General features: G+C 38.6%; 1 protein-coding gene across 4 annotated transcripts in view; it reads right to left on the bottom strand.

Annotated features, from left to right (window-relative positions):
* DGKB (diacylglycerol kinase beta) overlaps window positions 1-14,041 on the bottom strand; it is a 449,520-nt gene that overhangs the window by 299,421 nt on the left and 136,058 nt on the right. For 2 of the 4 annotated variants that reach the window (XM_065397765.1, XM_065397767.1), the window contains 2 exons: window positions 10,129-10,227; window positions 950-982 (listed from right to left, as the gene is read on the bottom strand). In XM_065397765.1, coding sequence (XP_065253837.1) covers window positions 950-982; window positions 10,129-10,227 — 132 coding nt within the window. The remainder of the gene's footprint in view (window positions 1-949; window positions 983-10,128; window positions 10,228-14,041) is intronic. The other 2 variants (XM_065397766.1, XM_065397769.1) reach the window with 1 other exon arrangement.

Here is a 14,041-nt window from a genome sequence, read left to right as displayed (position 1 = left end):
ATACTATGACCTACATCTTGACTGTTTACTGTACATTTGCAATAATACAAATACAGAAAAATTTACATTTCATGGCCAAAAATTTTTCTCTCAGATTCCCTGGCACTGATGTTCTGTATACGTCTATCAAAGAAAATCTAAATGAAGGTTCCTTTCTAATTACAATTTAAAAGGAATATTTTTTTAAGAATTGGGATATTACTATGATATCCAAGGTTTTATCAGAAACTAAAAATGGCATTTTAAAGAGATAATAACAATTTAATAAAAACATTTCTGAATAATGGTGCACAACTTTTAAATTAATGTTAGGCAAAGCTGACACTTAAAATAAATGAAATTGCAAAATGCAGACATTTATTTCCAAGGTGGGAGACATTTATACTACAACTATGTTCTATTCAATGATTTTTTTCATTAGGACATACAAAATGAATGATGTAGCTGTAAATTATTTTGTCTGATGGACATGGGTGAAGTTGAGTGAGAGTTACTTAATGTAGCATTTTGAAAAGTTAATGTACATTTTGATGGCTTAAGGAATCAAATCGTTCTGCTCTTCTGTCCATTCGTCAGGTTGATAACATTTAAAACAACCCTTGTTACACCAAGTGAGTACTCTAATTCTACACATTTTCCCACCTTTCATATCCCCTTTTCTCCCCCTCACATTCCCCACTTTGTCATACTATCCTTTGGCTGATAGATAGGATGGAACGTGGATCACTCAATATCACTCCAGGGAATCACTGTTGAGTACCATGAAGCACTGCCTCCAGATAAGAGAGAGAGAACCTGAAAACTGAAATAGGCCTTTTCAAATGACAATGTAGACTTCCACCACTAAACCACTAGGCTAGCCCCAAAATGCACTTTATTGCAAGAAGAATGTTGCAATATCAAGACCCTTTTACACGTATGTATATGTGGACACCTCTATGTTACGCACCTCAGGGAGTGAAACTCCTAAAGTGGGTAGAGTCTGTTGGGAAAAAAAATGTTTCAGCTAAAACATTAGAACAATGGGAGGTGGGAGGGGAAATCCACTAAAAGGAACATTAAGTTACAACAGTCATGCTGAACAAGTAATCAACAAATAAGTGAGCTGGTTTATTCCTATTTCTGACACTCTTCCACAAAAGTATATTCTCACAGCATTATGGCTACCACATCACATGATTCATATTTCTGAGAATGAGGCTGAGAACACTTGGTTACAGATTCAGAGAAAGAATGTGGAAAGAATGTCTGTGTTGCCTGAAATAGTTTAAAGAGACACCTTTTGCTTCTTGTAAATATTTTCTTCTTTTTTTGTCCTTTTAATTTTTTGAATCCTAGTCCAAAGCCAGGAGCATCTGATAAACCATCTTTTTCTACTAATTGGTTAAGAAACTATACAGTGTGCATGTACATAAATTATTTCTGTTTTCTGTTGATAGGCAAAGGTATACACTACTACACATTTTAAAAAATGAAATTGTGACATTCACAAATACAGCTCTGTCTACTCGCACTAGGGTGTGCAATAAACTGTATTGAAAGCAACTGATGGAGCAAATAGATACATGGGCATCTGATCTCCATGAATCTCCAGGAGCAGATCATTTAGCAAAAGCTGTCTCTGTGCCAACTGACTAACAAGGGTCAAAGAAAACCTGAGTTACCCATTTATTGTGAGAGCTGTTTTATTACAAGCTTTTCAATAATATTACACAAACATGAAAGTAAGAGCCAGATCAAAGATGGAAGAGATTGTTGACATCCACATCTACGTATTTTTTAAAAGCAGGCTGCTCTAATCTTGCACGAGCTGCCCTCATTCCCAAGGGGCTACGCCAGCAGCCCGTGATCAGTCAGGTACCTGGACATCTCGGCCAAACCTCTTTCCCTTAGCTATATGCCTGCACTGGAGGCCAGGAGAGGGGACAGCCTCAGAGCTACTATAGAGGCTCTCTCTATGCCTCCCAAGGTTTCCCTCAGCTGTCTGGTTACGTTAAATATGAGACTGCTTTGCAACAGGAGAGTACCACAAAGCTGCTGGGCTGTACTGGTGAATGTAAACCAAAAATAGCACAGATAAGTTGTTTAGAACATTTTCTCTATTAATTACTCTTTCCCTTGTACTCTATTGTGTAAGCTATTTTGAGAACAAGGCTATCTTTGTGCAAAAATGGAGTCTGATATTTTTGTTAAGTGTTTAGCTATCAAATTAAAAAAATAAAAAAGTCCTATTAAGATCACAAACAGATTATTTTTTTCCTGTGTTCACATTTCTGGACCATTGGTGCACTTCTTGAGCGACTGAAAACAGTTGGCCTTTGATCTCACAACTCAGAGTGCACTCAAAGAATGCATCAACAGTAAGATCCAAGACAGCATGGCTTATTACTTACATTTAAAACCTAAAATAAACGTATACCATAGTAGCTAATAATACACGATCCTCTAAGAAAGAAGATACAAACTGAAATAGTAGATTTAAGATAAACGTGTATTAAAGTCCAATGGAAGATGATCCGAGAAACAAATTTAGGAATGGATAACAGCGATGGGGCGGGCAGGCAGCGAGGTATAATTCAAAATGATTGAATGTCTGCCATTTCAGTTTATCAGCATCTTATTCATTTTAACATTGAACTGTGTTTGCAATACAGATAATTAGTTGGAAAGATACTTTCTTTCCTCCAGGGCAATTATTAATTTCAATCTGACTTCAAATAAATGGAAAAACTCTTGCTGTAGATAAGAACACCATTGTATTTCAACTGTTTTAGATTTGCAGAGAACTGAATCTGAAATTTGATATAATGTGTTTGAGGAAAATACCTTTCTCTGTGTTTTAATCTCACAGTTTCATTATATGGTGTGCAACACTATTATATAAATTTTGCAGTGCAAGGACATACACAAATAATGCTTACTAGTGTAAAATATAAGTTACTTAAATAGGGTGAAATTTACCCCTCTGCAGAAGCCCTGAACAAGTCCTATGACCTACTTAACATCTTTTTTGAGGGTTTAAAAGGTGCATAGGCTTTGAGCTGACTCTCTGCACAAGAGTGAATTTCACCCATACACTGTACATGAGAAGAACAGATGAACAGTCTTAAGGTTAAGGCACAGGAATAGGATCCAGGAGAACTAATTCCCAATTCTGTCACACATTTCCTGTCATGCCATTGCCAAGTCACTTACCTTTCCTATGCATCATAAAGCTTGATTTTATAATGTGTATTTTCACCAGATAAAAGAAAATCTGAATTGATTTATGCAAGAGAATGTAAGACAGTGTGAGGTATTCTAAGGTTTCTATTGCAATAACTTTTAGGAGTGACCAAATCACTCAGGAATGGCCCAACAATGACTCAGGCTAGGTCTACACTACCCGCCTGAATCGGCGGGTAGAAATCGATCTCTTGGGGATCGACTTATCGCGTCTCGTCAGGACGCGACAATCGATCCTCGAATCGACGCGCTTACTCCACCAGCGGAGGTGGGAGTAAGCGCCGTCGACTGGGAGCCGCGGCAGTCGATTTTGCCGCCGTCCTCACAACAGGGTAAGTCGGATCTGATACGTCGAATTCAGCTACGCTATTCGCGTAGCTGAATTTGCGTATCTTAAATCAACCCCCCCCTGTAGTGTAGATGTAGCCTTAGGCAGATAATCCTAACTACTGGCAATAAACCCCCCACATCACCACATGCTGACTTTATGCTCAATTTGCTTTATGGTCAATTTTATCCATTTTATTTCTTTCACTTTTTGATACAGCTTAATGTCACTCCACTTTTTCTTTTTGAAATTGATTAGTTACTATGGAAACAATGATGTGTGGAGCTTCATAATATACCCAATGTAAAGTCAATGTACATAAGGGTTTACAGTTTGTACCTTGATTCGTAAATACAAAGTTTGGATTATGGTTTTTAAGATCATTTACATGGATTGAAGTAATTATATGCAGTAACTCCAATGAAGTAAATGAAGTTTCACCAGAGTGAAAGCGGTAAAAGTGACAGTAGAATCAGATTTATTATGTATAAATCATATTATGTGATTTGGTTGGTTTGTTGTTACACAAAGGAACATATATGATTTAGAGTGGATAGAGAGAAAATCTAATTATTCTATTACTTGTTTACACTGATAGAAAGAACGGTGTGGTTGTACATTGATAAAATGAAACAAAGAGAGAGAAGGCACCAAAATAGAGAAGCCAAGATGTCAGGCTGCCTTACTCCTTTTTTGCTTCATATAAAAAGCCATATTGTAAAGAGAGAGCAGCTTTTCTTTCTTATTGGAGACTCACTCATCCCATTCCAATACTCCATTTCTAACCTGATTATAGTCTAATTCTATACTCATGCTAGGCTAGGATTCAATTGAGTTAAAGATTTTTAAACTCACTGCCAGTCAACTTTATCATGAACTTTCATTATGTGCATGTAATTAATTGGGTCCAATGAACAATATCAGCACTGAGTTATAGACTTTTCCCCCCACCATATAATTAGAATATAATTACCCACAGGATATCAGAATGATGCAAAACCTTTCCTCTAAATGTGCCCTCATTAGGAAACAAGTCTCAATGTACATTTATTCAATCAGTGTGAATTAATTAAAATGTTACTGAAATAAAAGAGGGTAGCAATAAAGTGTATCTGACATCTATTAAAAGACTATCACTTGAGATCTGCATGCACAGTTTATAACTAAACTCATTTAAGTCAAGCAAGAAACTTCACCATACAATATACAATATGTACAATAAACTGGAACTGTGAATATGGCCCATTTTAAAGTAGACAAAATATGTCTTATTAAAACGTAAAAATTACAGATGAACCATGTACAAAGTGCTAGATCTTTGTATGATATGGAATCATGCAAAGGCTTCTGTGTATCTATATAGTTGCTTTAAAGAATACACATTGTCAATTCCCAAAATGTGTGTGTTTCCCATATTTTTCAGCTGAGAGCTTTGCCTACTGAATGTATAGGCAGAATCTGGTAGGCCTCGTTTTTAATGTTTTGAAAGATACTTCGTGTCTGGATGGGAGATCTGAATTTAATGTGTTCCCAAACCCTGCTTCTTTAACTGGCTGTTAGAGTCACATGTTAGAGGTGATCATCTTGCATCCTCTTTGGGAGTAAGTGCTTTTTTTTGTTTGTTTACATATTTAACAATCTTAATATTTTACTGTTACTCAAAATCGGAGGTTTTATGAACCTATATGTTATATCAGAGCTTGACATTATTATGAAGTAATTTGGATATGCGACAGAGAATGTGTCACTGAAAGCCTGTTGGTTACAGAGAGTCAGGTCATGATCCTGAAAGGTATTCTCCACGAGTTGCTCCATCAGCTTGATGGTAGCTCCACTGAAATCAGTGAGGTTCTATGTGGGTACAGAGGTCTGCCCATGCATTGCAACTTGCAGGATTGGGGCCACAGACTGTAACCCCTTTTGCAATAATAAATGCGGGGATATGATGTATTACAAAGGACATAATTCACATTAAGGAACATAATACATCATACGGAAAGTTTGTAAAATGGCCTGGGTGAAATCTGTATCTGATTTGCTGATTTACTAATATGTAAAAAATAAAAAAGCATCTTGTGCTATTTTGAATGCAAAAGAGTACATTTAAAAAAATACATAAAATTAGTTATTTGATACCGTTGTAATTCACAAACAGCAAATGGATTTATATCAAACTTTCTCAAACACCTAATTTCTGTGCTGAGAACAAGCATAAGAAATTTAAGACCAAAGGACAGTAGATGAAAAAACTCACAAGTGACCTAAAATAAGGAGTTTAACATGTCATGTCAATCTTGTATATAGTGTTGCTCAGAGAGCACAGGGCAAGATTTTATTTACTGTAATATCAATGATTATTAAGATTATCTTCTTAGCTGCTGCCTGTTTCCATCTCTTCCAGCAGGCTGGTGATATTCAATTCATGTAACATATCTGGATAGTTTGCCCCCTTTCAATTCTACCACCTCTTCCCCCCCGTCCCCACCACCACCATACAGCCAAACTTCACTGAACATTGCTTTGTCCTTATTGTCTTCCAAAAAGCATCAATCTTCTCAGTGATATTTAATATTTCATAATCATTAAATTATTGTGAAAACAAAAATAAATCATAGAATCAACATAGAAATGTAGGACTGGAAGGCACCTTGAGAAGTCATTAAGTCCAGGCCCCAGTGCTGAGGCAGGACCAAGAAAACCTAGACCATCCCTGACAGGTGTTTGTCCAACCTGTTCTTAAAAACTTCCAGTGATGGGAATTCCACAACCTCTCTTAGAAGCCTATTCCAGAGCTTAACCTTATCATTAGAAAGTTTTTCCTAATATTTAACTTAAATCTCCCTTGCTGCAGATTAAGCCTGTTATTTTTTGTCCTACATTCAGCGGACATGGAGAACAATAGATCAGTCCTTTTTATAAAGGCCCTTAATATATTTGAAGGCTATTGTCAAGTCTCCTCTTAGTCTTCTTTTCTCAATACTAAATATGCCCCGTTTTTTTAACCCTTCATAACAGGCCAGGTTTTCTAAACCCTTTTTTCATTTTTGTGGCTCTTCTCTGGACTCTCTCTCATTTGTCCACATCTTTCCTAAAGTGTTCAGCCTAGAATTGGACACCATACTCCAGCTGAGGCCTCAAGTGTCAATTAGAATGTGACAATTACCTCCTGTGTCTTACATACAACACTACTGTTAATGCACCCCAGAATATTAGTCTTTTTCACAACTGCATCACATTCTTGACTTGTATTCAATTTGTGATCCACTATAACCTTTAGATTCATTCCAGCAGTACTACCACCTAGCCGGTTATTCCCCATTTTGTATTTGTACATTTGGTTTTTATTTCCTAAGTGAAATACTTTGCACTTGTCTTTACTGGATTTCATCTGATAGATTTCAGACCAATTCTCCAATTTTCAAGGTCATTTTGAATTCTAATCTTGTTCTCTAAAGTGCTTTCAACCCCCTCCCAGATGCTGTTATCCACCAATTTTATAAACACACTCTCGACTCCATTATCCAAGTCATTAATGAAAATACTGAATAGTATCATACCCAGGACTCACCCCCTGTGGAAACCCACTAGATACAACCTACCCGTTTGACAGCAAACCACTGATAACTACTCTTTAAATAGGACCTTTCAACCAATTGTGCACCTGCCTTATAGTAATTTTATCAAGACCACATTTCCCTAGTTTGCTTATGAGAATGTCATGTGGGACAGTGACAATGGCAATAACAAAACTGTAAGATTGCTAAAAAGGCACATGGGTGAAGGGAATGACCTCTAAGAGTGAAGGAGTATTCTGGGGGTGGCAATTTGAGGTTTGGGAACCCAGGCTTCTAACTCTGCCTAGGGACCAATATACTTCTACCTTGAAATGAGAGTGATGCAAGGCTTCTCTCTTTCTCAGCCACTAGGGCTTCTGGAATTTGCAGGCCTTCCCAGACAGACATGGTAGGAAAGGGGACCAGATACAAACTGCCTTATTCCCTCAAAACAGGACAGATTGTGGAGGAGTCTGGCCTGCTGGCAGACTTTCCAAGAGATAAAGAAAATCTGTCTGTCTGCTTTGAACTTTGACTAACAGATACCAATAGCCAGGAGGGAGGGGCTATTTTCTTTATAAGACCTTGATGCAAGAGTTTTCAGTTTGCTGTTTGGTCTTTGCCACCAGACCTCTGGGGAGAATCTGGATTCACTGGAGGAAGGCCTAGGAAAATGAAACCTCCAAGTAAGCAGGGCCGCCGAGAGCGGGTTCGGGCCCCGGTGGCCCCCCAGCAAGGGCGGCCCGGCTAAACAGGGCCGATGAGAGGCGGGGAGAAGCCGGGCCCCGGGCCCGCTTCCGGACCGCCGGGCCCCGGTAATTTGTACCGGCTTTTCCCCCCCCCTCGTCGGCCCTGCAAGTAAGGGATGATATTGGATGATCTCCAGGAGCATGGCCTTCTACAATGTTTATTTGCTTTTTCTTTTTATGACACACTAAATTTCTACTCACAAGCAATAATGCAAAAAACCAAAAAAAAACCAAAAAAATAACACTTTCTCTAGTGATCAGTGATACCATAGTGTACCAGATAAGAGATCCCCCCTCTTCCTAGTACATAATGTACGGTCTCTGAAATGCAACATTTCTACTGATGAACGAATGAATATGTTTACTATTGCACATTTAGAGGATTACGTCACTATGGTTCTTCCTGAACGCAGGTATTCACTGCTTTGCTGTAGTTATTGATAGAGCTGGTTTCATGTTCATTGAAGTATTACATTCATCAAGAGCAATCTCCACAACAAAGGAAGTGGGAGAAACCAATTTTAAAAATTGCCAAGATAAACAACGTATGCACTGTAATCAATCATATCCAGGAGGAATTCCTGTTATCCAGGTCAGCGATGTGCGATCTGTAATGTGAGTGTACATAGTGCTGTATTATTACACATTTTTGGAAGGATCAACTGGATGACCGAACATACTGTATTGTAAAACAGTAAAGTTTCCAGTGAAATACACTGCACCAAAGGCAACCACCTCCTTCTGACAATGTACATGTCCAGTGCTGCAATGCACTGTCCAAATTGATTTACCGGTATGTAGTTTGAGTCAGATCTGTTTACTTTAGGTCACTAATATTTCTCAGTACTTTTACTCCTTTTAAATTTGCAGATTCAAAAAAAGCTACGCAAGGATGAACTAGGTTTACATATCAACAGAACTGTTAACTAAATTCCAACTTCAGGACAAAAGTCTGCCTCCTTTGCACTTGTAAAACACCATGGAAAAAAATGGAGTTGCACAAATGTAACCAAGGGCAAAATTTCACATGCAGAATCTTTATTATTGGTGATGATGCATAAGTAGTATATGTTATTATCTGAAATTCAAGTTGGCTTTCAGATCTCAGGTTGAGTTTTCAGTAGTGGTGTTTAAGAAAACAAAAAACAAAATCTCTTTCTACACATAAACTTACATTATCTGCAATCAGCGAAACACAATAATCATGGAAATCAACACGTCATTACAGATAATCTAGGAAGCTACCATTTTGCAATTTAAGTTACTAACACCAGCTTGACATAGCGTTGACTCCAGTGACTGCAATGGAGTGATTCTTGATTTACATAGTTGTGGGGTGAGACTCAGGCATTAACAAACAAACAGCAAAAAGAGAACACAGATAATTTACAAATCATTACAGACTATTTAATAAGCAGAAGCATTTTAAGAAAAAGTTTAGAGTTTAGAAAGCCACTTTTCCTAATTTTTCTGACTGCTGTATATTTTCTCAAATTCAACCATTACTTTTTTTTGTTATGAAGTGTATTTAAAATGAAATGTCCATGTGTCCATGTATATCATATCTGTTATTAGCATTAACATGATGATGCTGTGACTTTCATAAGCATAAAAACTCAATTTAATGTATTAATATAGATGTTAATTCTGAAGGTCTCTTTCTCATGACAAACTGCTCAGCCTTTTTCAGTCGTACCTATGTACAGTGTGCATTTCTTTTTCTATTTTCATTGAACTGAGTAATTGTTTTGTGGACAGTGAAATTTACTGTCCACTCCTGCAGAATAAAATACATCATAATGTTGACGCATAGCTTGCTGCAAGGCCAATGTCATCATTCTAGGTAACCTCCGGTTGAGATGAGAGACCTCAGCACTGCAGATATACAATGTGCATCCCAAGCAAAAACTGCCCATAAGAATAACTTCATTATTCTGGGAAGTTGGATCTATAAAAGATGTAAAATGTAGAAGTGTTCTGCCTATACAATTTCTGGTAAGTACAGCATGACTAAATAATAAAACCTGAGTCAGCTTCAGTTATAGCATATCCTACAGAAAGTTCATTGTCACATGAAGGAAAATGCAATATATGGGGGGTGGGGGGCAAAGCATTTCTGCCTGTAAGTCATGAACTAGAATTATCTGTTCTGTTTTGGGCTTATATAGTGCTGTCAAATTAACAAAAAGCTAAAGCAGTCAAACATTCATTCAGGTTGTTCCAATGTCTATGACACAAAGCTATATCAGAATAGAGCATATGATGAACTCACCAATACTATTGGGCAAATTGCTGTGGGTGGTAAAATATGGTCCTTCAAAGGGCCACAGTCACATTCAGGCTTTAGATGTGAAGCACATTTATTATGGAGCTGTGAGGAAAAGAGAGAAAATTAATAATCACCACAGTATCTCACTAGAATATTTCTATAAAGAACCTGTGCCCTATCTGGAATAGCGTGAATATGAATACACTAGATCAGTACAAGAATACAGGAAAATATTTAAGAATTGTTGTCAAGTGACAGAATTATTTGACTCACATACAGTATTCTAGGAACTCACTTTACTTCAGTTTAATTATTTTTTCCGAGTTTTCAAAATTCTAAAAGTTAATTCTCTCTGTAGATCAACCAATCCTGAACAAATGAACTGCCCTCTTTTTTAAGCACATACAATAGTGAAAACATTGCTTCTCTTTGTGCACTTTTGGAAAATATAATGTGGACATATTTTCTGACTGCCCAGACTTCCAAATAGCTCAGCAGGAAGGGTAATTGTCTATGAATACTTTTCTAACAGAAATGTAATGCAGCCAAAGCAGGGATTTCTGCATTCAGGTGGAGGGGGTAAAATGACGCTCGGCTGCTCCCCCCCATCCCGCGCACAACAGTCTCTTGGAACAACTATAAAGGGGTGGCACTAGGACCCAGTTGCTGCCTCCCCTCCTGTCCACCATGTGACCTTGGGAGAAAAGTTCAGAGAGGAGCCAGACAGAGATTCCAACTGGCAGGAGCAAAAGCAGCCAAAGCGGGACCTTTTTCACCTTTGGACATTCCATTCAGAACTGTTGAATGTTCTCTTATTTTCCCTACCCGGTACTGATTGGATGTTTGCGCCAGCCTGTCCTCTCTCTCAGTCTCTTCACCTCAGCTTCACTCCAACCTGCCCTGTCCCCCTCATTCTCACTCCTTTCCTTTTCCTTCCATTTAGCTGATCTCTTAAAAAAACTGTGGAACTAACATGCTATTTGCTGCCAACATACTGTTCACTCTGCTTCTGTGTTCCACCCCCGATTCCTCCACCCTGTGTGTCTGTCTTGTCTCATTAGATTATAAGATTTTGGGGGCCAGGGACTGTCTACTACTCTGTGTCTGTACAGTGCCTAGCACAATGGGGTCCCATTTTTGGTTGCCCTTGAGGCTCTATGGTAATAAACATGATTATTATTAATAATATACTAATATACTACATCATAATATATTCTGTACAGCCCAAATATTGTCCAGAAAACTATTTTTCAAGTTTTTAGAGAAGTACAAAAAATGTAATTAGGACTATTCTTCATACAACCTATAAATTCATTTACATCCCACTTTGTTCTCTTTATTCAATTTCTCTGCATTTCTCATTCAGCCATTCAGACTTTATTAATCTGCATTTATTCTTTATCGTTATATTGTGACTTCCGGTTTTTTTCCAGTTCTTGATCTTTGTGGCTTTACTTTTGTTCTTTCATCCATCAGAGCAATGATTTCATATGTTATCCATGGTTTTTTCTTAGTTATTAATATCTTCCCTCAATGTTTATCTGCAGCTTCTTTTATAGCTTCTTTCAGACATTCCCAAATCACTCGGTCTTTGTTTTTATTAATGATCTGCAACACTTCATCTTGGTAGTAACTTTGTATTTCTTGATTCCTCCGAGCTTCAAGGTTCCATGCTAGATAATATTTGGCTTTCTGTATCTTTCTCAGTTTGATATTCATTCTCACCACTACCAATCTATGATCTGATCTACAATCTGCACTTGGCATAATCTTAACCTTCCTAACACTATTTCTATACCTATGGTTGATCTGATAAAATCAATTTGGTTTTTACACATCCCTCCTGGTGATTCCCATGTGTGCCTTTTATTCAAAATAACTATTGCAGATAATGAGGTCATGTTTCTCCCAAGAGTCTATGAATCTTTCTTTTCTGTTGTTTCTTTCACTAAGGGCAAATAAACCAACTGCGACCGATATTCTTTTCCCTCCTACTTTTGTGTTCCATATAAGTCATATAAGGATGACTCTATTTTTCTTTCCACCGCTGATTTCCATTATTTCAATATTTAAATAGAATGTTTTGACATCCTCATCAGAATGTGCAGTTGTTGAGGCATATACTTGAATAATCATATCTTTTGGAAGTCTTTTTATCACTATTATCATTGCAATTCAGATGATATATTCACTTGTTCTATCCTTCCAGTTATAGTCCTGTCTACTATAATTGCCACTCCTTACCTACTCTGACATCCACCTGCACTGATAACTCTGTATTCTTTGCCGCTTAGAAGACCTGAAACAAAATCTAGACCTCTCCAGAACACTTTACTTAGTCTCATTATGGAAATGTCTAGCCTTTCCATTTCTTTACATATATTGGCTAGGTTCCTGGGTTGATTCAATCCCCTTACAGTCCATGCAGCAATCTCTGCAGTTGCCAGTTACACACATATGGCCAGGCAGGGCACGGGTTCACACTGAGGGCCAGTAATTTTGCGTGGCAGTTGAGGAATAGTAAGTCATGTTATCATGATATAACTTTGGGGTCAATACTGCACAAAGGCCCCAAGAATTAAGTGCAGCTAGTTTGGGCGTGGCAAGAAAGTTGGAATTCTAGCTTTTAGCCAAAAGGCTTAACCCACAAGGCAGCAGGGATTTTGGCAACAATCTTTTTGAATGGTGGCCTGCACTTGCCATGTCACAGTGCCATCTTTGGACATTTGGAGCATTTGCCCTACCACTCCCTGTTAATACTGTCATCAAATTGTTCAAGACTGCTTATTTGACAAGTTTCCCTGCTTATATCATAGCTAGCCTCTTTATCTAAAGGCCGTTACACCAACCTCAGCCTGTGAATGCGCTTGGTGGCAAAAGACACTGCCCCTGGGAAGTTTACCCACAACAAAACAATTGGATAAAGAGAACAAAGAGATGTATTAGAAGATGAAAGTCTTCAATTACAAAAGGTGACCAATGTGACCCTTAAGGACAAAAATGGACAATACAGGAACTCCTCATTTAACTTTGTAGTTATGGTCCTGAAAAATGCGACTTTAAGCGAAACGATGTTAAGCGAATCCAATTTCCCCATAAGAATTAATGTAAATGAGGGGGTTAGGTTCCAGGGAAAATTTTTTCACCAGACAAAAGACGATATATATATATATTGTGACAAAGTTCCTCCTATATCTTGGTGGGTCCTGCGCTTATTGGCAGATTTTCTTGCCGCAGAGATTCACCATGTGGGTTGGGGAACAGCCCAGAAACCTTCCCCTCTGGAAGAACCCACAGTCCAGGTCAATTGGGAGGTTTGGGGGGGAACCCGGGCCCGCCCTCTACTCCGTGTTCCAGCCCAGGGCCCTGTGGATTGCAGCTGTCTATAGTGCCTCCTGTAACAGCTGCATGACAGCTACAACTCCCTGGGCCACTTCCCCACGGCCTCCTCCAAACACCTTCCTTATTCTCACCACAGGACCTTCCTCCTGGTGTCTGATAACGCTTGTACTCCTCAGTCCTCCAGCAGCACACCCACACCCTCACCCTCTCACTCCCAGCTCCTTGCGCCTCTTGCTCCCAGCTCCTCACACTCACACCACAAACTGAAGTGAGCTCCTTTTTAAAACCCAGGTGCCCTGATTAGCCTGCCTTAATTGATTCTAGCAGCTTCTTCTTAATTGGCTCCAGGTGTCCTAATTAGCCTGCCTGCCTTAACTGGTTCTAGCAGGTTCCTGATTACTATAGTGCAGCCTCTGCTCTGGTCACTCCGGGAACAGAAAACTACTCATCCAGTGACCAGTATATTTGCCCTCTACCAGACTCCTGTACCCCACTGGTCTGGGTCTGTCACAATATAGACAGACAGACACACACACACACACACACACACACACACACACACAGTATAAGTTTT

The sequence above is a fragment of the Emys orbicularis genome, chromosome 2 (genome assembly GCF_028017835.1).
Source record: "Emys orbicularis isolate rEmyOrb1 chromosome 2, rEmyOrb1.hap1, whole genome shotgun sequence".
NCBI classification, from domain to species: domain Eukaryota; kingdom Metazoa; phylum Chordata; order Testudines; family Emydidae; genus Emys; species Emys orbicularis.
The sequence above is the reverse complement of the archived record's forward strand: the minus strand, read 5'-3'. Positions and strand labels throughout refer to the sequence as shown.